Genomic DNA, 26,319 nt, shown 5'->3' with positions numbered 1-26,319 from the left:
TAGAAAAGAAAGGTGAAAGGGAGCTGGCCAAAGTCCCACCCCCACCCAAAGACCAAACTGCAGTAAAATGGATAGCAGAGGATGCTGTTCTTTGAGCCAGATGCCCACGAATGGGCACCCGGGTGCCTGTTTGGAAACGACCTGGGCTGCTTGTCACTCACCCATGCCCAGCCTCTCTCAAGTGCCTCAGCTGAGATCTGGCTCCCCAGAAGAGCATTGAAAAGCAGGTGCTCTCGCTTGGAGGCCACCTCAATGCGCTGCGTCACACAAACAAACAAACATTACGTAGGAGGTGTTGTCGACGTATGTACAAAGGCTAAAATTTTATTTCAAGCCCCTCGGGTTCGCCACGCAAAGGAGCCCCCGGCCGGCTAAAACCACTTGAGGTGGCGGAAGGGGTCTTGCCACCCCAGAAAGAAAAATCCCCTACTTCTGGCCCCTCCCTGGAAAAAGAGAGAGAGGGGGAGGGAGCACTTGCAGAATCTGGACACCACCTTCAAGGCATCATTTCGAGGTAAGAAAGTGTCGGTTTCCGTTGCCAGGTTTGCTTCCCTCCTCATTATTACTGCCACCGTCACCCAAAGGGCAGGTGGCACCCAGGACCTCTCGTTGCCTCCTGCTAATTGCCTCCTTTCCCTGGGAGACGTCCTGGGACACCCCTAAAAAGTGCAACAGGGAGGAGAGGAGGACCAGGAGGCTCCGCGGGGCCATTTCTAGTGCTTTGTGTCTTCCAGAAGAGGGGCTTTGTCTTCCTGTAGCAGCTCTGCTGAAACACAAACACAAATGGACTGATTTTGCAAAGAGAGACTGGACAGATAACACCCCCCGTTCCCCCCTCCCAAGTCATTTTTGCCACCCCAGGTTGCCGTTCCCTTTCCAGGTATCTCAATCAAGAGACAGGTCCCTGGCGCCATTCCTCAGGCGAAACCCAGAAGGGTAAAAGAGTAAGAAGGAGAGATCAGCCCAGGTTGAATGTATTGCCCTCGGCTGGACTTGAGGGACGATTCCAAAGAGATTGCACATGAAAAACGCTTATGGCCCGGTGGAGATGGCAGTCCCGAATCGGTGGCGCATGCCCTTCTGGCTTGCCTTCTTTATAAAGACTTGTGGAATGAGATTATCACCCCTTTTTTATTGTCCATTCCGGGTCGCCCAGCCACTGCCCCACTGTCCTTTCTCCTGGCAGATCAAGTCGAGCAGGTGACAGCAAAGGTTGCAAGGTTTTTAGCTGGGGCAATCGGAATAAGATCCACAATTCGACTATTGATTCAAAACCCCCAAATGTATCCTATATAATTGACGTTTTATTTCTGTTCTTTGGATATTGTATTGTTGTTTTATTGCTATGGCCGACAGCTGACTCAAATAAAGATTCATTCATCATTCAGATCGGCCCAGAGCACGGTGCACCACAGGGCACAATGCTCCCCCCCCTCCGTGTGCCATGCTGGAATCGGGAAGCCCAGATCCAAATCTCCAATCAGCTAGGAATCTTGTTAAGGTGGCTGGGGGTCAAGAGGCGATTCCGACTAAACATTAGGAAGAACATTTGGACGGTATGGAAGATTTTAAGCAGAGTTGGGTGGCCACCTGTCAGAGGTGACCCTTGGAGAGCATCTTACAATTCTGTAAGACTTGCAGGAAGCAGCAGGAGGATTAACGGAACAACGTTTTAGGGCCCTCCCAGGCAATGATGGAGGTACGCAGTCCCTTGGCAAGACGTCCTGCTTTCCTGCTGCCTTAACAAGAGCAAGACAAGAGCCCTGCAGTTGCTCAGTGACCACCCGGAGCTCCTTACCTGTGTGGAGCAGCTACTTCTCTTCTTGATGGAGGGCTTCAATGAAGACTTCAAGTTTCTCCTGGATCTCCCGAACCTTTTCTGGAAAAGTTAAGATGCTGCTATCAGGACGGGGGGGCTCCAGGCACAAATGCCTCCTCTCCAAGTGGAAACAGGCCTGGCCTCCCTGAGGAAGGCTGCGGGGCTGGGCCCCCATCCCTTCCCTCAACAAAACCTGCCTTGTCCGCAGCCGGGAGCCTCTTCTGAAGAGGAGAGGGTGCCAGCAGTCAGACTAAGGCCTGCATTGCTGTATTAATAATGCTGTATTAACATGTCATAGTTAAACTGCATTAATTAAATTTCCACCTTTTATTGCAGACTAATCTAGTATTAAGGTGCGCCTCAGAATTAACTGGATGGCCAGCCTTGGCAAAACTTCCTAAAAATTAAAACATGGCCTGCGTTGAGAAATAATTTCAGGTTTAGAAGTTGTGAAATCTCTGAGTGCAGCCACTTACATTATTACCATGAGCTCCTCAGAGGAAAGGGTGGAGGGACATATAAATGCAAAAGATTGAGTAATTGCAGATGCAAGAGCTTCTGAGTGGCTTGCTCTTTGCAGGGGCTGATTTAGGAAGCCAAGGCTCCTTCCTAGATCTCGCGCAGCTCACTTTGCTTCAGCAAAGCAGGATTAAATGGCCAGCTCATAAAATATTCCAAAAGACAAAATAAAAATCACAATTCAGAGGTCCAGCCTTTCAAAAGTGGGGGCACCGTTCAAACTAGCCAAATCAAATCAAAGCAAGACAGGCTAAGAGAAGTGCCCTGAATTTAAAGATGCTTTTGCAAAAGTTATAATCCAGACATCGGCCTGTTTCACTCACCCACCCCCAACCATTTTTTTTCTTTACAAGGTCAGAGTTTATCTGGCACTCTGCCCAGCAGGTGCAGGAGCAGCAGCTACAGCCACTTAGCCGTCTATAGGTTTTATCTATTTACCTGTCAGCAGCAGGCACAAATGGTGGCAAAGCTGGCCCAAAAACACCCTTCCTACCACTGGCCCACGGCTTCAGAGGCAGAAAACTCTAAGCAAGGAGCTGCCCAAAGCTTGAGGGAGAGCAGAATGGGCAAAAGGGCAGCCCAATCTCTGCCCAAGCAGACCAGCCCCCAGGTGCCCAGCCTGGACTTGGGGGGTGTCTGTACAAAAGAAAAGCCGTCCCTCAGCTACGTGGCAGGTGAGAGAGCAGCCCTCTTCATGGGAGCGTGGCGCATGGAGGGTCCTGGGGAGAGAAGAGCTCACTCTTTTGGAGGTGCTGGAGGAGGAAGAAGTCTGCGTGGCCACTTTATGGGAGAAAAGTAAAAATGAGGCCTGGAAGGCAGAAAGAAGACAGTGCAGATTCTAGAGGACGTGCCCGGCTGGCGCCTGCCGCCTGGTCTCCGGAAAACCTTCTCCCTTTGGGGCTTTGCCTACTTTCTAGAACATTATGCCATCCTCTGTTGCTGAACGGCTCTCTCATGGAAGATCACAGAGCCACAGAATCGTAGAGCTGGAAGGGACTCCCAAGAGTCATCTAGTCCAACCCCCTGCAATGCAGGAATCTCAGCTAGAGCATCCCTGCCAGAAGGCCACCCAACCTCTGCTTGGAAACCTCCAGGGAAGGAGAGTCCACCACCTCCCAAGGGAGACCGTTCCACTGTCAAAGAGCTTTGATTGCCAGAAAGCTCTGGTGTTAGGCAGAATCTCCTTTCTTGTAACTTGAAGCCACGAGTTCGGGTCCTTCCATGTAACGGAGCAAGTGTGGTTTCTGCTGCTCCAGAGAGGAGGACCTGAACCAATGAATTCAAACGCAGGGGGCTGGGCTGGGTGGCCCTGGGGGTCCCTTCCAACTCTACAATTCTAGGATTCCAGGAACTTTCCCACCCTAAACCTTCTCCTGTTTCCTCCCCAAACTCTCAGGGTTCAGCACCTTCTCGCTGCCTTGTTCCTCCTGACCCCTCCGCCCCAAAGTTGCTCCGATGGCTCCTGCACAAACAATGTTCCCTTTGATAGCTTTTGGCACCCAGCAAGAGATACGGAAAGCCCGATTCTCGATTCTCGAGACACCTGTTTAACAGCGGCCCCCGGGCCGGCCAACCCGCCTGCAGCTTTGCAACAATGACGCAGGCCCCAGTGAACGGCCATTCTCCTCCCCATTTACTTCGTGTTTGCTCAAAAGATGAGCCGTTTCCCTCCACCGATTCATCCCGGGGTCCCTGATCTGGGTCATGAATATTCCCATAATCCCCTCTCCCAATCTCCCATAAACCCCCAGCTGACACAGAATGAAGAAATCCTCTATTCAGAGGCCTCAAGAGAGCCATTCATGCTTGCGGGGCTCTTTATCTGCACATGAAACAACACCCACAGCCCCACTCATTTTCTTTGCATTAATCCCCTGATACCGGCTCCAAAGGGGCTCAAAAACAGACTAATTGATCTGTAATTACGATCTGAATACACACCGTGAACACAGAAAACAGAGTGGGGAGGGAGGGACAAAGCTTGCTGGTAACTGCGGGCACAGGATGGAGCAGGAGGGAACGAGGGCTGGGAAAACCCACCTCCCAGCACCACCCGTTCTTAGAGTTACTTCAACCTCCCAACTTCTGCTGCCCTTTGCTGGGCCTGTTTCAGATTCCCCCAGCTGGGGAAGCGGGCAAGGGGGTGGAAGCCAGGAAGCAGGATTCATGCCCAAGAGTGGATCTCCCCTGCTGTGGTTTCCAGAAACTGGCACTCAGAAGCATCGCTACCTCTGGCCACGGAGGCAGAGCCATCCTGGCGAAGAGCCATCAATAGCCCTTCTTCTCCTCTTCCATGAATTTGTCTCATGCTCTTTGGAAGCCACCTGGTAGGTCACCATCATCATAAACTTCACTGAACTAGCCAAAGACCACGACACCATCCACAAACAAGCAGGTGCCCACCACGGCCTTCTGCGGGAGGGAGTTCCATAGTTTAACTCTGCATTGAGTGAAGGAGGACTGCCTTTATCCATCTGGAATCTTTCAATGTTCAGCTTAAGTTACAGGTAGGTAGCCGTGTTGGTCTGCCATAGTCAAAAAAAAAATAAAAAAATAATGAAATTCCTTCCAGTAGCACCTTAGAGACCAACTAAGTTTGTTCTTGGTATGAGCTTTCGTGTGCATGCACACTTCTTCAGCTTAGTTACAGGTGCACAAGTTCTAGTGCGAGGAGAGAGGGAGGAAAACAATTCTCTCTCCACTTTCTCTATGCCATGTGCAAATTTACAAACTTCCATCGTGTCACCTGCTACCTGCCTTTCTCTCAACCGAAAAGTCCCAAATGCTGCAACCTTTCTTTGCAGGGGAGTCTCTCCACCCCCTGGATCATTTCGGTTGCCCTTTTCCAAACCTTTCCAACCCTACAATATCCTTTTCGAGGCGAGGCGCCCAGAACGGTCCTGCCTTTGTGCAGCCACACAGGGAGACTGAAGGCTGCCTGAACCGGGTGATCTTAGCTCGGGTCGTGCCCTACTTCATTTCCCACCCCCTTCCTTTTTTCAAAAACCACTTTACATTAATGCCTCGCATTTTTGAACCAGTTTCCTCTTGCTCACATACCGCGCCAACCAGCAGGAAAAAGCAAAACTTTAAAGAGAAAGCCACCCAGGCTGCCCTTAAAGAGACAGATCTCCATCGATCACTTGCAGAGACAGATTTATAATAAGAGGGGGGGGGCCCTCTGTTTCTTTAAGGCTGCAAAACCAGATGGGAAGTGAATAGACAGCCAGCGGGTCAAGAAAACACAGGGGAGGTTCCGCTTGTCTGCCGCATTTGTGTTCCCCGCAGAGAAAAGGGGTCAAGACGGAAGCAGCACGGCCGGCGGATGGAAAGGGACTCCTTTCTTCGCCCGCCTACAAAGGCCGGCGCTGTTCCCCTCGCCCCGCTGTCAAGCGGGGAGAAAGATTGGCTTGTCAAAAGGTCCCCCGGCTTCCCAAAGAGGCAGAGGCAGGCAAATGAATCCGGGGAGATTGTTAAACAATTAGCTCATTAGCGCCACGAAACCGCCAGACAAAGGGCTGCCGAGCGGAAGGCGCTGGAGCGGGATTTATAGCAGTTCAGGGAGAGTCGCCCCATGAATCACGGCGGCAGCCGAGGTTGCTGCACAGGATTAAAAGGGAAAGCTCGCAGGAGAGGTGACGGAAGTCCGAGGAAGCGTGCGCGGCCGGCGAGGAGCACGCTCAAAGGGCGCATTGTCAGCAGCGCGCAAGGAGGCCGGTTGCTGCCCAGCTGAAGGGAAGCCTTCCTGGGAACCCCTGAGTTGCAGAAGCGGGAGAACAGAGCAGGACAGCCACTAGCCAAGACAGCACAAGCAGGCACAGGGGGCTCTTCAACCTGCAGCTGAAAAGTCAGCCCCCACTCACAGCTTCAGCGCAGCATTCTCCCCCGCTTGGTGCCCGATGGGTGCTTCAGACTACAACTCCCATCCCAAAGCTGCGCTGGCTGGTGCTGTAGCGCAATTTGGAGAGCACCCAGTAGAAGAAGGCTGATTTAACCTAGGAACCTGCATGCACCTGTGTCAATACCCCCCCCCCCCAATATCCCCTTGGCACCATGGAAGCCTTTCTAGGGACCCGGAGGATAGACAGAAGCAAGGGACTCCTCGGCAGGGGCACGAGGGAGAATCGCAGAATTGCAGAGATGGAAGGGACGACCCCAAGGGCTGTGCTAACCCCCTGCAATGAAGGTATCGCAAAAGGAACTTTACTTCGTACTGGCTCAAAGCAGAAAGAGCAGGAGCGCTTGGTGGGGTGATGATGACGACGATAAGACCCTGAGAAACACCTGCATCTCTGAACCGCTCTTTGCTGCCACCACCTTTCAGGGTAGGAACAAAGACAGGACTCCCAAGACACTGTTCAGAGCACCTGGGATTCCCTTCCTGCCCCTTGCTCTTCCCAATAACCCTGTGAAGTAGCTTCATCTGTGAGCTTAGCTCTCTCCCATTCAATGCTCCAAAGCCGCCGCCCCCCAAATGCTGGTTTCCTAGGAGAGACCCCTTCTTGAAACCCTGGGGAGCCACTGCTGCCACCCTGAGCTGGACATACTGTAAGAATGTGGCTGGGGACTGAGAGCAGCCACCAAGACCATATAACACTGGTCCTGAAAGACCTTCACTGGCTCCCAGTACATTTCTGAGCACAATTCAAAGTGTTGCTGCTGACCTAGAAAGCCCTAAACTGCCTCAGTCCTGTATACCTGAAGGAGCGTCTCCACCCCCATCATTCAGCCCAGAAACTGACATCCAGCTCTGAGGGCCTTCTGGCGGTTCCCTCCCTGCAAGAAGCGAGGTTACAGGGAACCAGGCAGAGGGCCTTCTTGGTGGTGGCGCCCGCATTGTGGAACGCCCACCCATCAGATGTCAAGGAAATAAGCAACTATCTGACTTTTAGAAGACATCTAAAGGCAGCCCTGTTTAGGGAAGTTTCTAATGTTTGATGTTTTATCGTGTTGGGAGCCGCCCAGAGTGGCTGGGAATACCCAGCCAGATGGGCAGGGTGTAAATAACAATAAATTATTATCATTATCAATCTGAGTCAGTATGAGGCAGCTTTCTCTGGGGTGATGTCTGCATGGCAGGAGGCTCCCTGAGCAGCCAACTGAGAGCAGCCTCGCAGAAACATCTCAAGGGCTGTGTCCGAGCGCAAGGGAAGAGCTCCTGGCTAGCAGCCCCCGCCTGCCTGTGTGTGGCCAGGCCTCTCTCCGTTGGAAGGGGCCTTTGTGCAGAACAAAGTCTCAACTCGCCTGCAACACCTGACCAGGTGCCAGCATTTCATGGACTGACAATGCCTTGCGGGAGCCTGGACACCCCCTCCCCAGCACGTCTCAGCTTTCCTGACAAGCTTTCCCTCTCCTACCCCCCCTTACCATCAAGCACAGGCCATTCTGCGTAGCCGGGATTAAGAAAATCTGAAGACACAACAGTCCCTTGATCGAAAACAGATTCCACATGCTTAGCAAGAACGTTTCCTCTTCACAGCATCGGCAGATAAACACTCCTCCCAAACCACCACCTCTTCCAAACTAATATCAGAATCAATACAAAATTTGTGGCTATTGGGAGAAAGCAGAGTTGAGAGGAATGAGAGGAAACCAAAGGCGCTAGGCTAATGAAAGGGATTCTTGGCACGAGTTTTGTGATGGACTCTGCCATAAATGCCCTCTTGAAATAGCTCAGCGAGAGGCCAGTAGCTCTGATACCTTAGGACAGAGGCTCCCAATTGGTGGTCTGTGCACCCCCTGGGTCTGCGGCATCCTTCACATAACAAAAACTAACATAAGAGACATATTTTCCCCCCGAAGTAGGGGGCCCATGACTTGGCTACTGAAAAACAGGCGGTCTGCAGTACTTAGCTAAGTTGGCAACACTGCGTTCGGATTTCCTATACGTTTCGAACCTGAAATATTCCCACTTGATGATCTGAATGTTGTTATTCCAGAAAATGATCAAGAAATACTGTTTAACCTTAAAACTGCTGCTCAGATTACAACAGCAAAAAATTAGGGGTGGGGGGAAGCACACCTCAACCCTCTGAAAGGATTGAGGGGGAAACTGGTCCAAGGGAAAGCAGCCCAAACTTTCTCGAAGGCCAGAAGATTTGGCAGCTTGGCAACGGCTGTGAAGGCAAGCCGCTTGCTGCGTCCTCCCCCTCCAGGAGGAAAGCCTGGGCATGCGATGCAGCTGCAAGGAAGGGCTTCCTCCAGAGACAAACGGGGGAAAGGCGGTGGCAAGCCCAGGCAAGCCCCAGAGAAAGGATCTTGGAAATGCACAACCTGTCTCTGGGAGATGCGGCAGCCACCTCAAGTGACAGAAGCAGGAGGCCAGCAGGCCAGCAAACACGCCTCCCTCTTTCATGGGGATCCTCCGAAAGGCAGCCACCTGCTGCCCCCTGAAGCAGGGAAAGGGCACTGCTCCTTTAGAGGCATTTTACAAAGGGTCTCCTCCCTCTGCCTCTCGACAAGAGTGAAAATGCCTCCTGTTCACTGCAGAGTCACACCTGACCCAACATTTTGTGCTCAAGCAAAGACAAAAAGGAGCTGAAAAGTTTGCCTGGCAACGCGAAATCCACACTGAAGCTGGGCAAGATTCTGCAACATTGAGGTTTTTCAACCAGTTGCCACCAGGGCTCTGAGCCACATCCTGCTCAAGTCCTGAGCGAACAGGCTCTCGGACTCATCTCTCAGGAAGGCCTTGGAGAAATTAGGCTGCTCCCTCCCCCCACTGCCACCAGGAGAGAAATACGAAAGAGAGAGAGAGACCATTCTGGTAGTGTGACTTAGAAACCCAAGCAAACAGCCTCGCTACTTCCATGTCTTGGGAAATCTGATCCTTTCCCAGAATAATTCCCAAGTGGCGACTAATTCTGGAGGGAAAGTGAACAAATACAGAGACACAGGAGTAGGCTGCTCAAAAACCCACAACTAGGCATATTACATGCATGACTGAAATTTAATAAAGGTTTTAAAAGAATATGCACTGAGAGAGAGAGAGAGAGAGAGAGAGAAATATCAGGATTGGGACTGCAACATGCAGGTTAGGAAACCTTAGTTATGTGGCAGCACAGAAACACAGGAAATAAACAAATTCCCACCTTCATTCAGCCTCCCAGGGCAAATGGCAGCTTTGGAGGGGCAAATTTAGCCAGCACTATGGAATAGGTGGCGAGGCTTAACTCTTTAAAAACCAAATGCTGTCAGGCATTTAGCACAGAGTTAGTTTGGTTCTTTGGAATCAATTTTTCTCGGAGGCAGCAAGCTCCTGTCTCCGTCCTGCAAATGTGTTATGCAGGAAAAAGGCATGGCTAGATGAGCGCTGAGCAGGACCCAACCCATTAAAAGCTAATTCCTGGACAGATGCTTATGTAACTCATTGGCTGTAAGTAGTACAGACAAGTCAGGATGTTTGGGTGAATATTATGGCATGCAAGCGTCTTTGCCTCCACCTTTCCCAGATGTTCTGTGGCCATAAAACATCATACTTGATCCTGACCCAACAATATTAGCACAGAAACTACTGACATTCCAGAAGGCCACGGTATATTTATTAAGTTACTAAAAATCATATATGAAGTTTTCATCCTCCCATAAAACACCTTGATTAGTTCTGTGGTATGAAAATTATTTTTAATAGTGTGTGCTCCTTTGCTTTTTTGAGGAATTTCTTCACCAGCAGGGATTTAACTGCCGTCACCGTAAGAAGGGGGATTTAGCGCCCTAAGAAGAAGAGGGGGCCCAGCTCAACACGGAAGGCTCCACAGGCCGAAGGAAAGACCAGAACAAAAGGCTCACATGAAACTGGGCACTGAGGACCTGCCTGCTTCATGGCAGCCTCTCGACAGCAGAAGACGCCGGCCAGGAGCGTCTCAGCACCACGCAAACAATGATAAAGCCCCTCGGACAAGCCAGCGGCATTCAGTGCTGACGTCCCCCCGCAACAAAGCAAGACTTCTGTGTGAGTACCTGGAGGCAGTTGGATGGCGGCTAACAGATTGAGGTTGAATCCTGACAAGACAGAAGTAGTTTTTGGGGGACAGGGTGTGTGTGTGTGTGGGGGGGACACTCCCTGGTCCTGAATGGGGCAACCATGCCCCTGAAGGACCAGGTGCGCAGCCTGGGAGTCATTTTGGACTCACAGCTGTCCATGGAGGCGCAGGTCAATTCTGTGTCCAGGGCGGCTGTCTACCATTTGGAACCAGGCAGAGGGCCTTCTTGGTAGTGGCGCCTGCCCTGTGGAACGCCCTCCCATCAGATGTCAAGGAAATAAACAACTATCTGACATTTACAAGACATGAGAAGGCAGCCCTGTTTAGGGAAGTTTTTAATGTCTGATGTTTTATCGCTTTAATTATTATTAATAATAATATTCTGTTGGGAGCCGCCCAGAGTGGCTGGGGAAACCCATTCAGATGGGTGGGGTATAAATAAAAGAAAATTATTATTATTATTATTATTATTATTATTATTATTATCATCATCATCATCATCATCATCATCATCATCTGGTGGCAAACCCAAACAGGAGAGGCGCTTGCTGGCCAGCAAATGTTTCCAATTACTCCCAACCAATACAAGTGCTGGAGGAGGCAGGTGAGGGAGAACCTCCCCAATTGCTGCTGTGTGTCATGCAGGCAACATTATCACCTGCGCCTTTAGCGCCAGAGGTGCTGTGGTCGGCGGAAAATTATTATGGCCCCCCTCCCCTCACTCACTACAAAGGAAACATCAAAAAACGCCTTCCAGATGTGATCTGCTCCTGCCATTGTGGAAAGAGGCACAGCATTTGCTCCTAAAGCTAGGAAGGCAAAACCCTGACTGATCCAGAGGGCCTATTTTCTGTGCACGAAATGCCTTTACGTGTTTTTTTTCTGGCTGGGCAACCAACTCTAAAAGCTTGCTAGCCGAAAATTTCACAGTCGTTGGGGCTGATCAGAGGTGTCATGGGCCAGGAAACTAGAAGGCACTTAGCATGTAACAGGACAGCTTACTTATAAAGGAACAGAGAAATGAACAAATACAGGGGTGGGGGGGGGGCGGTGTTCCCCTGAGCAGGCACACCAGGGCAACCTTGCTTTGATCAGGTGGTTCCGTTAGCAGGGGGTGATGGCTCTGGCTTTAAATTACGGCCAAGCACTTTCTGGATTTTTAAGCATGTGCCTAATAAGAACCAACCAGATCTCTAACCCTGAGCAGATTTTCCAGAACAAAGGGCCCAACTTCTGCACCAAAGGGCCTTTTACACACACGGCTGCAGCCACTGCAGCTTCTGAGCCAGAGAGATACTCACTGAGGTCCTCGGCCAGCTGGACTCTTTTCCCCGTGAGCAACTTCATCTTCTTCTCGCAGTCCTCAGCAAAATCCTCCAGCACCTCTTTCACGTTCTTCTCCAGGCGCCTCACTGTTAGGGGAAAAAAACGGGAATTAAAAATATATCCATATAGGTATTTCTACATCTGGGGTTGGGGCGAACAGTAGAGGGAGTGCTTGTAAGAAATCTTACATTCACGCGAAATACCTGCTGGAAGGGACAGGTCAGGCCTGAACGATGCAAAAACAGCACCACCACCACCACCACCCATCCCAGTGCCAACCTCTCCAGAAGGATACCCAAGCTGTTGTTTTAGGTGCAGCAACGGGTCCAGGAGTAATCCGAGAGATTGGGGGCTAAGGATCTCCCTGCTCCCTCAAGGCTTGCCATGGGCCACCCCTACAGTCTTCCTGGATTTGACCTCAAACAAACCAGCTGAGCCACAGACAGTGGGTACTCAAAAAGGGGCACTGGAGACTTCATTTCACACATCAGTAACGAACACCTGCACCAATCTCTTCCATTGGCCTCAATGGACTTAGGAAAAATATAATTTTAAGTCACATGTCTCTTCAGCTCCTTACTGACTATGCTTTTGTTTTTCAATACAGCTTCAAAAAAAAGTGATTCATTTAAGTAATATACACTGGTACCTTGGTTTAAGAACAGCTTAGTTTATGAACAACTTGGATTAAGTACGCTGCAAACCCGGTGTTTTGGTTTGTGAACTTTGCCTTGGAATAAGAACATGTTCCGCTTCCTATGGAGTGTATTCCATTTGTAAATTGAATCCCCTGTTGCTATGGGGAAGCGCAGCTTGGTTTAAGAACGCTTTGGTTTAAGAACGGACTTCCGGAATGGATTAAGGTCGTAAACCAAGGTACCACTGTATGGTGGACCTGATATAATTTTTCCCACTGCTTACTTTCAGTCTCCATTGTGATCCCATCCAGTTTGACTGTATTGACAAACCTTATGCTCGGTATTGTTTTTAATAATGATGATGATGATGATGATGATAACAACAACAATAATAATGACATTTCTTAAATCCCATCCATCTGACTAGGTTGCCCCAGCCGCTCTGGGCGGCTTCCAACAAAAATGCACAGGAAAACATTAAAAACTTCCTGAAACAAAAAATGTTGATGGGGAGGAAAAGGAGGCTTTGGACAGGGCCAAAACTGCCTGCCCAGCCGGAGTCCAGGAGGCCAACGGCACCGCCAGCATCCAGCCAGGCTCCCAGCAAACTAAGGATGAGCTTGCAGCATGGGGCCGGCCCAAGCAGGCTGGGGCGAGTGGCCCAGCAGGGCAGCCTCCGCAGGCCTCTCACCTTCCGTGTTGGTCAGCTGCTGCCTCAAGGTGTTGGCCGTGATGCCCAGCATCCGCTGAATCCGCCAGAACAGGACCACATCGTTGCACTCGAGCTGGAACCACACGGTGAGGAACAAGGGAGCATCAGGGAAGCAGCAAAGCACCCACTCACTAGGCCACATGGCCATCTCCTGTGGCTTCATTCATCACTTCTTCTCAATCCAAGCCAAAAAAAGGTTTGGTAAGCGAAAACCGGGACCTGCGATTTGGCCCAGCAGCAGCCAGCAATGCTGGCTGGGTACCTTTCTGTGATTATTACGTGCTCAAACTTTTCCGTGCTTATTGCAAGACCACCTAAAGCATCTGAAAACAATCCTTGGGCAGTCATGCCAGAACTGATCAGTGATGCTGCCTGCCCCCACCCAGCTGTCAGTGCAAGACGTATCACTGTTTTACGGTGCTACACTGGAATGGCTCTTCAAATGCAGTTTCAGAATGTGAAGCTGTATAGAAGTTTTTAAAAAAGAAAAGTGGCATATAAATGTTTTTTAAAATCAAATATGAACAAGCAAATCCAACAGAAGACAAAGGGCACTGAAACCTTGGTAACAGGGAAACGGGCACTGGTTATTCAAGGAAGCGCAGGTTAGCTGTGAAGCATTTAAAAAAGGTAAAGGACCCCTGACCGTTAAGTCCAGTTGCAAACGACTCTGGTGTTGTGGCACTCATCTCACTTTATAGGCCGAGGGAGCCGACATTTGTCCGCAGACAGTTTTTCCAGGTCATGTGGCCAGCATGACTAAGCAGCTTCTGGCGAAACCAGAGAAGCGCACGTAAACGCCGTTTACCTTCCTGCCGGAGTGGTACCTATTTATCTACTTGCACTTTTTTGCCGTGCTTTCGAAGTGCTAGGTGGGCAGGAGCAGGGACCGAGCAACGGGAGCTCACCCCGTCGTGGGGATTCAAACTGCCGACTTTCCGATTGGCAAGCCCTAGGCTCAGTGGTTTAGACCACATCGCCACCCGCGTCCCTTGAAGCATTAAAAGGGGCACCCAAAAGGCACAGAGGGGCATAATCTCCCTGGATCTCCCAGGGCAGAGGGCATCTCATGGCCCGGGGGCTGCCCTGCAAGGCGACCCTAACCCTCATGTTCCTCACCTACCCAAGCCGCTAAGCTTCTGCCAGTGGAGACCTCAAGCCTGGTAAGATTTACCAAGGCCCCTTTGATTTCCAGTAGGAAAAGAGGAAAGAGCTGTGGTGTCTGTAAGCAGCCTCAGTGAGTGCCTTGCTTACAGCCAGTGGAATGCAGGATCCTATCTAACACCACAAACTGGCATCGAACGCAAAATGTCCTGCTTCAGCCAGCTGGTGGCTCAGCATTTTCTATGTCCATATGACTGAGGGGGGAACTAAGGCTGCGAAGCATCACCCTGCTAGACCATCAAGGGTGGCCGTCTGTCAGGGATCCTTCACCTGCGATTCCTGCATTGCAGGGGGCTGGGGGCCAGGGGTCGGACGAGACGACCTTTGGGGGGCACCTTCCAACTCTACAAGTTCACAAGGGAGTCGTGGAAACAGTGGGAGGGCACACACTGTATCAGAACCAGAGATGCAAAGGAGCAGCTGAAAGGAAAATGCCAAGTGTCTGCAAGAACTCCAGTTCATCGGCACTGACAAAAACCACTTCTTCTCTGGCGTGCAAAATGCTATTTAAAAGTCCAACCCTTGAAGTCCTCCCTCTTCTTCTCCCAAACAACAAGGATCTGCCTTGGTTGCTTCTTGGCCCCTCTACTGCTGCAGAAAGGAGATATGGGGGGGGGCGCTCAATCCCAGCTATAGAGCCAGCCCTCTTTGTTGTGAGGGGCAGCCCCATGGAAGAGCAAAAGACGCAGGGACCAGATGCTCATCCCAAGACTACCACCTAGTGGAGTGTTCCAAAAATATCAGAGAGAGAGAGAGAGAGAGAGAGAGAGAGAGAGAGAGAGAGAGAGAGAGAGAGAGACTGGGGGTGGGGGCTGAGTGAGAACCCTTGCCTTTCCTGGCCAGACATCAGGGGAGGGCAGCGGCTGTTCCCCAAGCGCTCGTAACCCGCAAGTTCTTCCACTTACCTCAGAGTCCACAAAATGCCTCTGGTAGTAATAAAAGCCTCTCCGGCAGAGGTTGCAGTGGCCCAGGGCCTTCTTCAAGAAATGCCGCCTGTAAACCTGGTGCCAGGTGTCTTTAATCTGGGACCAAAGGGAGAGAGAAACATCTGGTTATCGTTGACCCAAATCTGGACGGCCCCGGAGCACGTGCCGGCCGGCAGATGTGGCGCGGCGCTCAGAAGAAAGCTCAGCCTTCGCAAGCAGCTGAGAAGCTGGGCTGTCAGCAGAAGGGGCCCTGCTGGCTCATATGGATGTGGGGGAGCAAAAGCACCAGGTTCTGTTTGGGGGGTTGCTGTTTTTACTTAAACCTGTCCAGCAGCCGCCTATTCCCTATGGGGAAAGTGCTCCTGCAAACCAAGAGCGTGAAAGATACATGCTCTCCTGAATCACATCTAAAGCAGCATCTAGCACAGGGGTCGGCAACCTGTGGCCCATGGGCCATAAGCGGCGCACAGGGGTCGCTTAAACGGCCCATGAAATGAGCCACCCACTCTGCGAGTCCCTGCATGCTGCGCTAAACTGGCACAGCGCGGAGCGGGGACTCGCTTCCACAGTGCTGGAAATCGCGTCTGCGCAGACGCTGAAAATCACGTCTACGCAGACCGAATCCAACCCATGGAGTGATCTTCGCAGGAGTGAACCGGCCCAGGCAAGGTAAACCTTGCCGACCCCGATCTATCAGGATTCAGCTTCTTCCACTCAAACACCGTCTTCATCTAATTGCATCCTCACAGGTCTGGGAATTTAGGAAAGGGTTACAGCTCAGTGATGCAGCAGTTGCTCGGCATGCAGAAGGACCCAGGTCCAGTCCCTGGCAGCCTCTCCAGACAGGGCTAGAACAGACTCCTGTCCAAAATACTGGAGGGTCGCTGTCAGTCAGCACAGACAACACTGAGCTGCATGGACCAATTGGTCTGACTTCTCTGTTCATTGCTCAAGCTGCTTACCAAAATGTGGAAGTAAGTGGGAAATCTTGGGTAGAGAATCTGAATCCCCCATGTCCAAAACCAACATGCTTTGAACTGCACTCCCTCCGAGTAGCCCAAGAACGGCTTTTGACGCCAACGTCTCACTCAGGAGGGAGGGAGGGAAGGAAGGAAGGAAGGCATGGCACTTCTGCTAAGCCTTTCCCCTTATTACGACCATCATACACACCTCCACATACTCTGACCTCCCCAAGAATGTCTGGGAGCTTAACTTCCCGAAAAGCAACCAGCCATTTTGGCAGAACAGCAAACATTCGCAACGAGCCTTGCTGGGAGTGTTCACAGCCGATTATGGTCTCCATATTCAGAGCCCAGCTTTTCCCTGTTACTGGAATTGAAAGGAGCTGGCAGAGCTTGTGCTGCTGCCTTACCAAGCAGGGGTCCACGGCCACCCCTCGGGCCTCCAGGTTCTTCCGGACGGTGGTGACCTCGTCGTTTGCAAGGTAAGCCGGATGCTCTTCGTTGCATTTTATCATCTTCTCAAGTTCATTTTTTGTTTCGTTGCGGATGGTCTTAAAACAAAAGAAATGCAATTGCTTAAAAAAAAAAAAGGCTCCCTCTTACGCTAAGCGGAGTGGGAAAAAATGAAAGCAGGATTCTGGTACACCTTGCATGTTTAAGTCTCCCAAAAGATAACACCTAGCCAAGGCACAAAAGCTGTGCAAAGTTATAAGCACAAAAGCAGGGACAGAATGTTTCCAGCTTCTCTCCTCCTTGCTCCTGACTCACCCCCCCCCAACCCAATAAGCCGGTCCAAGACAAGGGCCTCCAAAAGCTTCTGAAAACATGGAAGCCTTAACTTTAGTCAGTCTCAGGGTGGGGGGTTTCACAACAGCAGAGCTCCCACCAGGAGCCCTTCCCTAGAAAGGGTATAGAAATACTCTAAGTAAATAAATAAAATAGTTAAATAGGCTGAGACTGTATAGTCAAGAGGGTGGGTGGGTGTGATCTCAGGGCCTCTTCATCTAAACACCCTCCCCCATTTTGGTTACCATGATGCTTCAATGGCACCAGGACTTCACATACAGGGAATATGTATTTCTATCTTGGGGGAAATTAGCACAAATAGCAACTGCAACGAGAGACCAGGTGGCAGGCTGCCCCTGAGAGGTGTGGCCTTGAGGTCACTCAGGTTCTCCGGAAAACCACCTGCAGACCCAGGAATTGCAGAGCAAGTGCTCTCTCCTCCCATGTTTTGATCAGGCTTTTCCATTTCAGCTAACTTTATTGCATCTGGGCTGAGCCAGAGAATCCCAGGGCAACACCTGGACAGCTTTTTACCTGTTCTTTGGTGCGCCCCACCCAGTAGAGCCACCTTTTCTTCCAATCTGGGCCCACCATGTCTTCAATGACTGATTCAGCTGGACAAGAACACAAAGAGCAAAACATTGAGTACATAACACCACACTGTGATTTTCTCTCCCTCCCTCTCATGGTGAGCCACCACTGATTTAATAAGAAGCAATCTGGACTGCCTGCAAAGGGAGGAGCAGGACAGGTCAGGGCAGAAGAGACAACAGCGACCTGACCAAGGGGCAACCAGGAGGGTTTAATGGCAGCGTCCAGCGGCAAAAGCTCAGCTCCAGAGAAAGGCAGCCAAGGGGAGAGAGGCACTCACTGTCTTTCAGGCGGCTGTGCAGGGTCTCCTCCATGAACTGAATCGCTGCGTCCCACTGCTGCTTGTCCGAGATGGAGCGGTCCTCTAGGGCATTGTGCTGGATCACTCTCTGCCAAAGCACAGGGCAGCCGTTAGGTCACCAAACAGGCTCTGCTTTTTCTCCCCCTTAAAGCAACCCAGCATCCACATGTGCAGCAAAAGCACCAGATAATTCAGACGCTTGTTCCTCAAGAATTCTCAAAGCAAAGCTGCTGTAAGAGCTGACATGCTCCAGGCCAGCTCAAGTGATCTCACTGCAAGTGGCAGCAGAGCAGGGAAAAGGGAGTCCCTGTGATCTGATTTCAGATCCCTCTCTTTGCCGCCAGCTTTCTGGGAAGGACAAGCTTGGAGTTATGACGGACAGCGAAATGGATTCAGCCTTATTCAGGTATTTTGTTTGACCCCATGAGGGCAAAACACATGTAAGAGGGAGAGCACCTCTATGCGCACAGCCTCTGTGTGAAGATCAGGAGTAGAGGGGTTACACATTTGTTGCCTTAGTCAGACTGAATACCCCCCCAAAAAAGACATTCTAACGCTTGGCTGAGCGTCACTACAGCATTTTGGGTATAGAGATGTGAAGGCCAGAAAAGAACAACAACAAAATTGAGGGGAAAACATTCCCCCCACTTTCCACTTTTTCTGGGTTTTCATCCAATATTTCTGTCCCCCCCCCCCAACCTTCACATGTGTATCTGGGTAATGATAGGGATTTAATTAATCAAGTCAATGAACAAATTTCTAAGCAGTGATGCAAACGCCACCAATGGACGCCCCGCCAACCAAAGAAAGGCTCTGGCGACTCCTTCGTCCGTGCATAAAGAGACAACCTTTTAAAACCAGAAAAGCGCAAACAAAGCCTTGTCAAAAGAGAGAGGGATTCGTTTCTTCTGTGCCACGGAAATCTATTAAGGGAAAGGATTAAGGCCCCACCAGGCTGTCCTCGGCTCTCTCGTTCCACTTGTGGCGTTTGATGCTCTCATCCTTCACAGCTTGTTTCAGTTTGTCAAAGATGTCGTCGTGCTCTTTGCCCTTCTCTTCCGTCATGAAGCGAGCAAACTCCTCCTGGAGGGTCTCCCAGGCAACCTGCAGATTTGGAAACAAGAGTCCGGCCTTGAGAAGCGGCTCAACGCTGGAGGTACCAGACTGGGCTCAGGCAAGGGAAGCAGATCTAACACGATATGCGAAAACCGACTCGCATCAAACACATCAACTCACCTGCCCCGTGCAATAACAGGGGGGCGGGGGGGGGGAACCCCTGTGCCCTGACACTGAACATGCCCAACACGGAATGATAACCAACAGAGCCACTTCCGTGAGGGAAGTAAAAGGTTGAACTGGAGACACCAGAAGAGCCCTGCTAAACCAGACTAGCATCCTGCCCCCCCCCAATGGCCCACCCGATGCCTGCAGTGGGAATCCCGCAAGCAGGACACCAGGGGGAGGGCGTCAAGAAGAAACCTTCAGCCACACGGGGCTCATTGAGACTGCAGAGCTCCAAGAAAGCGGAGCAGTGTGAATGGATTTCCCAGCGGACTTGAACTAACCAGCTGCAGAGTTCTGCAAAGAGGCGTACACCTGTGAATCTGCTCCAAGGACATGCCCAGCCTTCATGCACTTGCCGTTGTGGACAATCCTTTGTGCAACCCTAAAATGAATCTATGACAGGCTTCCTCAAACTCGGTCCTCCAGATGTTTTTGGCCTACAACTCCCATGATCCCTAGCTAGCAGGACCAGTGGTCAGGGATGATGGGAATTGTAGTCTCAAAACATCTGGAGGGCCGAGGTTGAGGAAGCCTGATCTATGAGAACTGGGGGGTGGGGAGACGGGCAGCCCCCCTCCAAAGAGCAGACTTGTTTCGTGTGCCGTTCCGTCTGTCCCTTTGCGGGGACAGAGGCAGCGGCTCAGGCGTGGCACCCTCCGCTTGCACACGTCAACCCCCAAAGGTCTCACCTCCACGGCCTTGTTGGGCAGCTGTTTGTCTGTCCACTGCTTCAGCTTGATGTCCACCGTGGTGTTGAAGGTGCCCGAGTTTGTGGTTTGTGCTGCCGGGAGGTAGATGTTTTCTATCACGTGTGTCGAGACCCTGTCCCACAAGCTCTTCTGAAGGATCTCCTCCCTAAGGGGGGGGGGACAGCCAGAGGTCACTTTGCATCCCCCCAGATGGCCCAGAGAGAGACCCAGTGGCAAAAAGAGGTTTGTTCCCCAGGAGAGACTCCCCCCTCCCCAAGCCCCCACAAGGGAGACCAGCAAGTAGCGGGAGAGGCTGCGACGTTGCAGAGCTTTCAGCACTTCTGGACTTGCTCAGTGCTGAGGTCCGTGCTTTTGCTTTTCTGTGTTCATTTGGTTCTAGTATATGTGTGGCTGAGCGGTTTTTTAAATTGCTCTGCAAGCGGGAATTCGGTTCCAGGGGTCTGAGTATGGGCATTTTTGTTTACACGCACACCCAGTTCACAAAAATCTGCCGGTACCTCTAGAAAAAGAGATGTTGGGTATTGCACACCCCCAGAAAAAAGCACTGCACACAACCCTTGGAACTGAACCCTCACATGAATTGAATTGGATTTATTAATTTCGGTCACAGACCAGTTCCAGCTCACATACAGTATCAGGGAAGTCATAAAACACAATAGGGATACATTTGAATTTGCAATAACAGGGGAAGTACAGATATAGCAGCCGTTAAAAATATGTAAGTTAAATCTTAATCACTAAAATATAACATAAAATTGTCATTCAAGGCCTTAGTCATTATGGCAGCACAGCTTGTTCCCTCAGTTTTATGGCAGTCGCACAGAATTTGGCCACCCTCAGCGCGATCTCTGGATCCTTGTCCTCTCCCAGGGATTTTAGGCACTGAAGTTCAGACCCGTTTGGAGATTTTTGTTTAGCAGGGATGATAAGCACCGAAGGTATATCCCCGTAGAAACGACAGCATAACAAGACAGGAGAGACAGTTTCCACCTCCATCAAGCCGCGGGGCAGACTCGTTCCGCATATGGTTTACCCTCGAATCTGCCCTGCAACAAGGCAGATGGCAGCACGCTGAATTTAGCGAGGGTAAACGACTGTCTGTATTTAGTTACAGGTAGGTAGCCGTGTTGGTCTGCCATAGTCAAAACAAAATAAAGAAATTCCTTCCAGTAGCACCTTAGAGACCAACTAAGTTTGTTCTTGGTATGAGCTTTCGTGTGCATGCACACTTCTTCAGATACACTGAAACAGAAGTCAGTTAGGGTCTGGTGACTTCTGTTTCAGTGTATCTGAAGAAGTGTGCATGCACACGAAAGCTCATACCAAGAACAAGCTTAGTTGGTCTCTAAGGTGCTACTGGAAGGAATTTTTTATTTTTTATTTTGTTTTGTCTGTATTTAGGTATTTGTAATTTTGACAGATACATTGCTGAGGTGAACCCTCTCCCATTATCTTTTATTGCTGGTTTATTCAATCTCACTCACGTGAAATGCAGTTCCACATCCCACATTTGTTGGCGGATTATCGCTCTAGCTTTCTCATAATCTACAGTACCTCACATGAGACGCCACTGTACTATACTGCATGGAGCAAATGGATGAGAGCGTAGCCTGGTGAAAAGCAGCTTGACTGCAGCTTACTTCCCAAGGCAAGCAGCAGCAGCACCCAAGCCTTGGGCAGGAGCAGATCCCAGCACTCCTCTTCTGTGATTGTGAGGATCATCCAGCAGGATCACTGGAAACCCTTTTTGCTCCTTCCGTTGCTTCTTAGTAAGGCCAGCTAAACTCCAGCCTTTAATTGATTGCTACGGAGAGTGTCTCCCTTCAAAATTGCCAAGTGAGCCCAGATGGGTTCAGACTTGCTCTGCTCTTTAAAAGTAGAGCAGGCAGCCAGGTTTTCAAACCTTGTAAGAGTTATTTATGAGAACTTAAAAGGAACTGAAGAATTTAAAGAAAAATGAACCCCCCCAAAAAAAAAACCCCTAAAAGCATGGATTGCTATTATGGTTGGCCAAATGATGGTTTACGTCAAGCTCTGGCCCAAAGCAAATTAATCCGTTCAGCGAACACTGTTCCCGGAACGAGACACATTTCAGTTCATCCATCAAAGCTTCCTGGCCTGATCTGGCAGGGGAGGATCTAAAAGGCATTGTACAAAACGCTCCACAGGGAACTGTCTACCTGGGAGAAAAGAGTCTCCAGTGAGAAAACACTGTGTTGCTAAAACGGGATCCAAGAGGGTCAACTTTCTGGCAGTCCCCAGCCCTGAAGGCTGCAAAGGAGGACTGGGCAATGGGCCAGCAGTAGCTGCTTGTAAAATTGGCGGAGGGGCTGCACGTGCACATATAGCTGTGCAGCCACCCCCAGGTCCTGGGCTTGGTCTTTGCCCTAAAGGCCGGCAAAGGAAGCCAAACTGAGCAAAAGATGCACACAGACACAGCTTCCCATACTGAATAGAGGCCTTTCATAAAGTCCAACTTTTCAGGGTGCAGACTCTCCCACTTCACTTTTGAGTAAAGAGCAGAGTATTTACGGCCTTCTGCAAAGAGTTGCTTTTGCCTATATTTAGAAAAGACTCTCCCCTCTCTGCTGGCTTCTATAACTCATGGAAGGAGAACAGTCAACAGACGCTAGGATTTCTCTTAAGAGAGCTGCAGACTTGCCAGTCCTCCCCCAGAATGGCCAGGGGTTGCCAAAGTCAGACACGCAGAACCAATAAATGTTTTATAGGGAGAAAGGAGTGGATGGATCCCAGATGGGCTTTTCTGAGGTATATGGCATCATCACAGGATCACGGAGAACGCAGGGCAGCCTATTTTAATCTTCACAGAACCTGCTCTATAAACCAAAAAGCAAGCACAGAACGAAGAAGCAAAGTAAAAATCTCCGACTAATTACCGTACCAGTGCTTTGGTGTCACCTGGCTCAAGCTTATGACTTCATCGAGGATTTCGTTCTTTGCTTTTTCGAACAGTTCATTCTAGACAGAGAAACGAGAGGCATTTGTGGCCATTGAGATGCTCGCGATAAGTCAGACAGGTGAACGTACACGGAAACGCTGTGAGGATTCAGACCCTGGGGGTATCTAGCCCAAGAATGGGGCCCCCTGAGTGGCCCCCTTCAAACACAGACCCCTCAAGCAGCGGTTCTGATGTTTGGCTGAGCTGCTCAAGATGCCCCGATTCCCCTCCCAGGTCCAGTCCTCCCTCCTGCCCCCACAGGCCCATGTGCATCCCAGGACAAAAGCACAAAAGCTATGCAGGAGTGCTGATCAACAGGAATACGGGGCTCCCAGCCCGGGTAAAATGCAGGCCAAACCCTCTACCATCAAAGCTCCCTGAAACGAGGACGGAGACCAAGGCCCATTCTGGCTCTCAGCCAGGAAATTGACTTACCCGGTCAAGTTCTCGCAAGCGGGGGTAGTTATTCTTCCACTCAGTCTCCAGATTAAAGCGGGTGGCTATGGGGAGAAATTATGGGGAAGGGAGGTTAAATCCATGGCTAGTTTATCTGGAGCCAGAGATTCACCCTCCAAAGTGAGTGGGCAGCAGCAGCCAACTCCTGCCCCACAAAGGCTCCCATGGGGACCCTACTGAATGAGCTGCGTCGATTGTGGAAAATGAGATGGGGGGGCCCTTTCTGTGCCTGGAGCCCATGCATACGGAAGGTGCCTCCACGCCATTTTCACGCCAGGGAAAGAAGGGGGCTGGAAAGTCAGTTTTCACCCATCCTCTTCTGCAGGCGAGATCCAACTCGGCTTTTCTTCTTATGTGGGGCTGGTCTAGACAATGTATTTCTGGATGCAGAAACAATGCCCACGCCTGATGTTTCATCCAACTCAATCAATGCACACGGCATGTTAAAGAACCAGGTTGGGAAACATGTCCATTCCAACCCACCCACCCACCCTAGCACACATTTTGCCTTCGTACAGAGAGGCAAGCTCATTCCAACACATGGATCCTGTCTGTCAACGGTGTGTCACTTGCAAACTGCTGCGCAGCTTAAAATGTTTGCAGAGCACGGATTTCTATTGATGGCATATAATTTATACACAAACTTCAAAGCAGTTTACAAAATAGGTAAAAAAATAAAATTGTCAGTAAGTATAAATGACAACCATTCAAAACTTTCAAAAAGTTAAAACAACAACAGACTAACTTTCTAACTTTTTTGGCTAAGCCCAGAAAGCTATTTCAAGTAAGAATCCTCAGGAGGGCCCAGCAATTCAGGGGAATCAGACACCAGGACAGGCCCGGCCCCTGAGAAGAGACGGACTCCTCAGTCCCAGGCGTCCTAAAGATCTGCCAGCGCAACCGGTACCTTTGAAAGCGTCCGCCTGCTGCTCCACAGACTCTCGCACCATTTTCCAAAAACAGTCCGACACGGCAAGGCTGAGGTTCCGCGTGGTCACCTGGTGGGCCTTCAGCATGCAGTTCCTGCGAAGGACGCAACAGCAACACAAACACTGGGGCGGATTTGTGAGCAAGAGAACACCTTCCCCAACAAAAAAATTAAAGAAGCAAACGCAGGGGGAAAGGGGGGAACTGGCAGTGGTGCTGCGGAGGGGAGAATCACATTGTAGCCCACACCTCAAAATACACCAGAGGCCACAGTCCCATTTCACTAATGTTTGATGTTTTATCTCCTTATTATTATTATATCAGGTAGGTAGTCGTGTTGGTCCGACGCAGTAGAAACATATATTAAAAAAAAATAGAGTTGTTCTCTAAGGTGCTTCTGGACATATTTATTTATTTATTTATTTATTCATTCATTCATTTATTAACTATTCTGTTGGGAGTCTCCCAGAGTAGCTGGAGAAATAAATTTATTAGTAGTAGTAGTAGTTGTGATCCATGGGTGTTCAACTCTACAATTCTATGGTTTTCCTCTGGAGCCAAGCAACTGCATAATTTCATTTAGGAAGGAGGACCTTGTGAGACATCAGAAACAAGGATCCACAAATGGGTGGCTCCCAGGTCCCTGCTGTTCCCCCAACATGGAGAAGGGGCATATAGTCCCCCAGTTTCACTGTGCAAAGCTGGGGATGATGCCTACCCCATGTCCCCATAGCAGCTCCAAACTGGGGCTCATCGTACAGTCCAGAGAAAGGAGGGCTGCTGACCACAGGGTGTGACTGGCAGAGCGCAGAAGACATTCTGTGCTACTGCCCCGTGGTAGGATGCCAACTTCTCAGCCAGAATGAAGCTCCAGCCCTAAAGCACAAGGACTAAGGAGCAGACAAAGAAGGACCTGACACAGGGCTGGACTTTAAAGGAAGGGAGAGTCCATTCACATGGGGTTGTATCCAATGGTAAGGTAAAGGTAAAGGTACCCCTGACCATTAGATCCAGTCGCGGACGACTCTGGGGCTGCGCGCTCATCTCGCTCTATAGGCCGAGGGAGCCGGCGTTTGTCCGCACACAGCTTCCGGGCCATGTGGCCAGCATGACAAAGCCGCTTCTGGCAAACCAGAGCAGTGCACGGAAACGCAATTTACCTTCCCGCCAGAGTGGTACCTATTTATCTACTTGCACTTGATGTGCTTTTGAACTGTTAGGTGGGCAGGAGCCGAGACCAAACAATGGGAGCTCATCCCGTCGCAGGGATTTTAACCACCGACCTTCTGATTGGCAAGCCCTAGGCTCAGTGGTTTAGACCACAGTGCCACCCGCATCCCTGTATCCAATCATATACCCTGCCCATCTGGCTGGGTTTCCCCAGCCACTCTGGGCGGCTTCCAACAGAACATTAAAATGAAATAATCTATTAATAATCTATTAAACATTATTTTAAACATTAAAAGCCTTCCCGTTAACACAAAGCCATTGCTTGGATACAACCACGTTAGGTTTTCCTATGAATTATCATCAGGTCCAAATCCCTCCAGGAATGTCACACACAACTGCTGCATTTCTCCAGATCAGAGGTTGGGAGTTTCTGGATTATTCCCGAGGCTATTTCCACTGGGCTCTCGCACAGGATTAACCCCACACTTGACATTTCTGAGGGCTGAAAGGCCCCCATTTTGGTGACGAAAGCTTCCGCCGCTCAGCAGGGAAGTCATGTGGAGTCGGAAAGTCTTTCAGGATGGCCCGTTCAGGCGATCACACTTTGCTTCTTGATAAACCATTTCAGCCTATGTTTCACACAACCCACCCCCTAAAGCCTGTACTGGCATTAAAACCAGCAAGAGGCACTTCAAAAACAAGAACAAATATTGGCATACTTGAGTAGTTTGGAGTTTTGGAAAAATTCCTCTTCGTACTCTTTAATAGATTCAATACTTTCGCAGCTATTTCCTAGAGGCAGCCGGGTTGGAGGGGGGGGGGGGAGAAAGAGGGAGAGAGAGGGGGGAAAAAACACTCAGCACTGTCCAGCATATGCACTGCGCCCCCACCCGCAGGCCCAATGCAAAGCTAGGATTACCTCTTCCTGTGACGACTGCAAAATACCCAAGAGCCTTCATTGGGAAGAGCTTGCCTTCAATTATCTGCTGGATCTGTGAAAATGGGAAAGCAGCAAAGCTGATCTCGCAGGAATTCTCAGCTTTCCTTTACTCAAAACAGTGAAACAAGATACAAAATAGGAAAGAGC

The 26,319-nt window shown here is 50.3% G+C and overlaps 1 protein-coding gene across 5 annotated transcripts in view; it reads right to left on the bottom strand.

The window, feature by feature from the left end:
• Positions 1 to 293: 293 nt before the first annotated feature.
• Positions 294 to 26,319, bottom strand: part of OPA1 (OPA1 mitochondrial dynamin like GTPase) — a 49,710-nt gene continuing 23,684 nt past the window's right edge. For 4 of the 5 annotated variants that reach the window (XM_033150938.1, XM_033150941.1, XM_033150940.1 and 1 more), the window contains 15 exons: positions 26,152 to 26,224; positions 25,952 to 26,024; positions 24,043 to 24,158; positions 23,115 to 23,179; positions 22,623 to 22,699; positions 19,700 to 19,865; positions 18,678 to 18,830; positions 17,706 to 17,814; positions 17,369 to 17,448; positions 16,459 to 16,599; positions 15,066 to 15,182; positions 12,976 to 13,069; positions 11,622 to 11,732; positions 1,799 to 1,879; positions 294 to 763 (listed from right to left, as the gene is read on the bottom strand). In XM_033150938.1, the coding sequence (XP_033006829.1) occupies positions 1,812 to 1,879; positions 11,622 to 11,732; positions 12,976 to 13,069; positions 15,066 to 15,182; positions 16,459 to 16,599; positions 17,369 to 17,448; positions 17,706 to 17,814; positions 18,678 to 18,830; positions 19,700 to 19,865; positions 22,623 to 22,699; positions 23,115 to 23,179; positions 24,043 to 24,158; positions 25,952 to 26,024; positions 26,152 to 26,224 (1,443 nt within the window). In that variant the 3' untranslated portion in view covers positions 294 to 763; positions 1,799 to 1,811. Of the gene's footprint in view, positions 767 to 1,798; positions 1,880 to 11,621; positions 11,733 to 12,975; positions 13,070 to 15,065; positions 15,183 to 16,458; positions 16,600 to 17,368; positions 17,449 to 17,705; positions 17,815 to 18,677; positions 18,831 to 19,699; positions 19,866 to 22,622; positions 22,700 to 23,114; positions 23,180 to 24,042; positions 24,159 to 25,951; positions 26,025 to 26,151; positions 26,225 to 26,319 lie in introns of all 5 variants that reach the window. The other variant, XM_033150939.1, reaches the window with a different exon arrangement.

This window comes from Lacerta agilis, chromosome 5, assembly GCF_009819535.1.
Source record: "Lacerta agilis isolate rLacAgi1 chromosome 5, rLacAgi1.pri, whole genome shotgun sequence".
Taxonomy (NCBI): Eukaryota; Metazoa; Chordata; class Lepidosauria; order Squamata; family Lacertidae; genus Lacerta; species Lacerta agilis.
The sequence above is the reverse complement of the archived record's forward strand: the minus strand, read 5'-3'. Positions and strand labels throughout refer to the sequence as shown.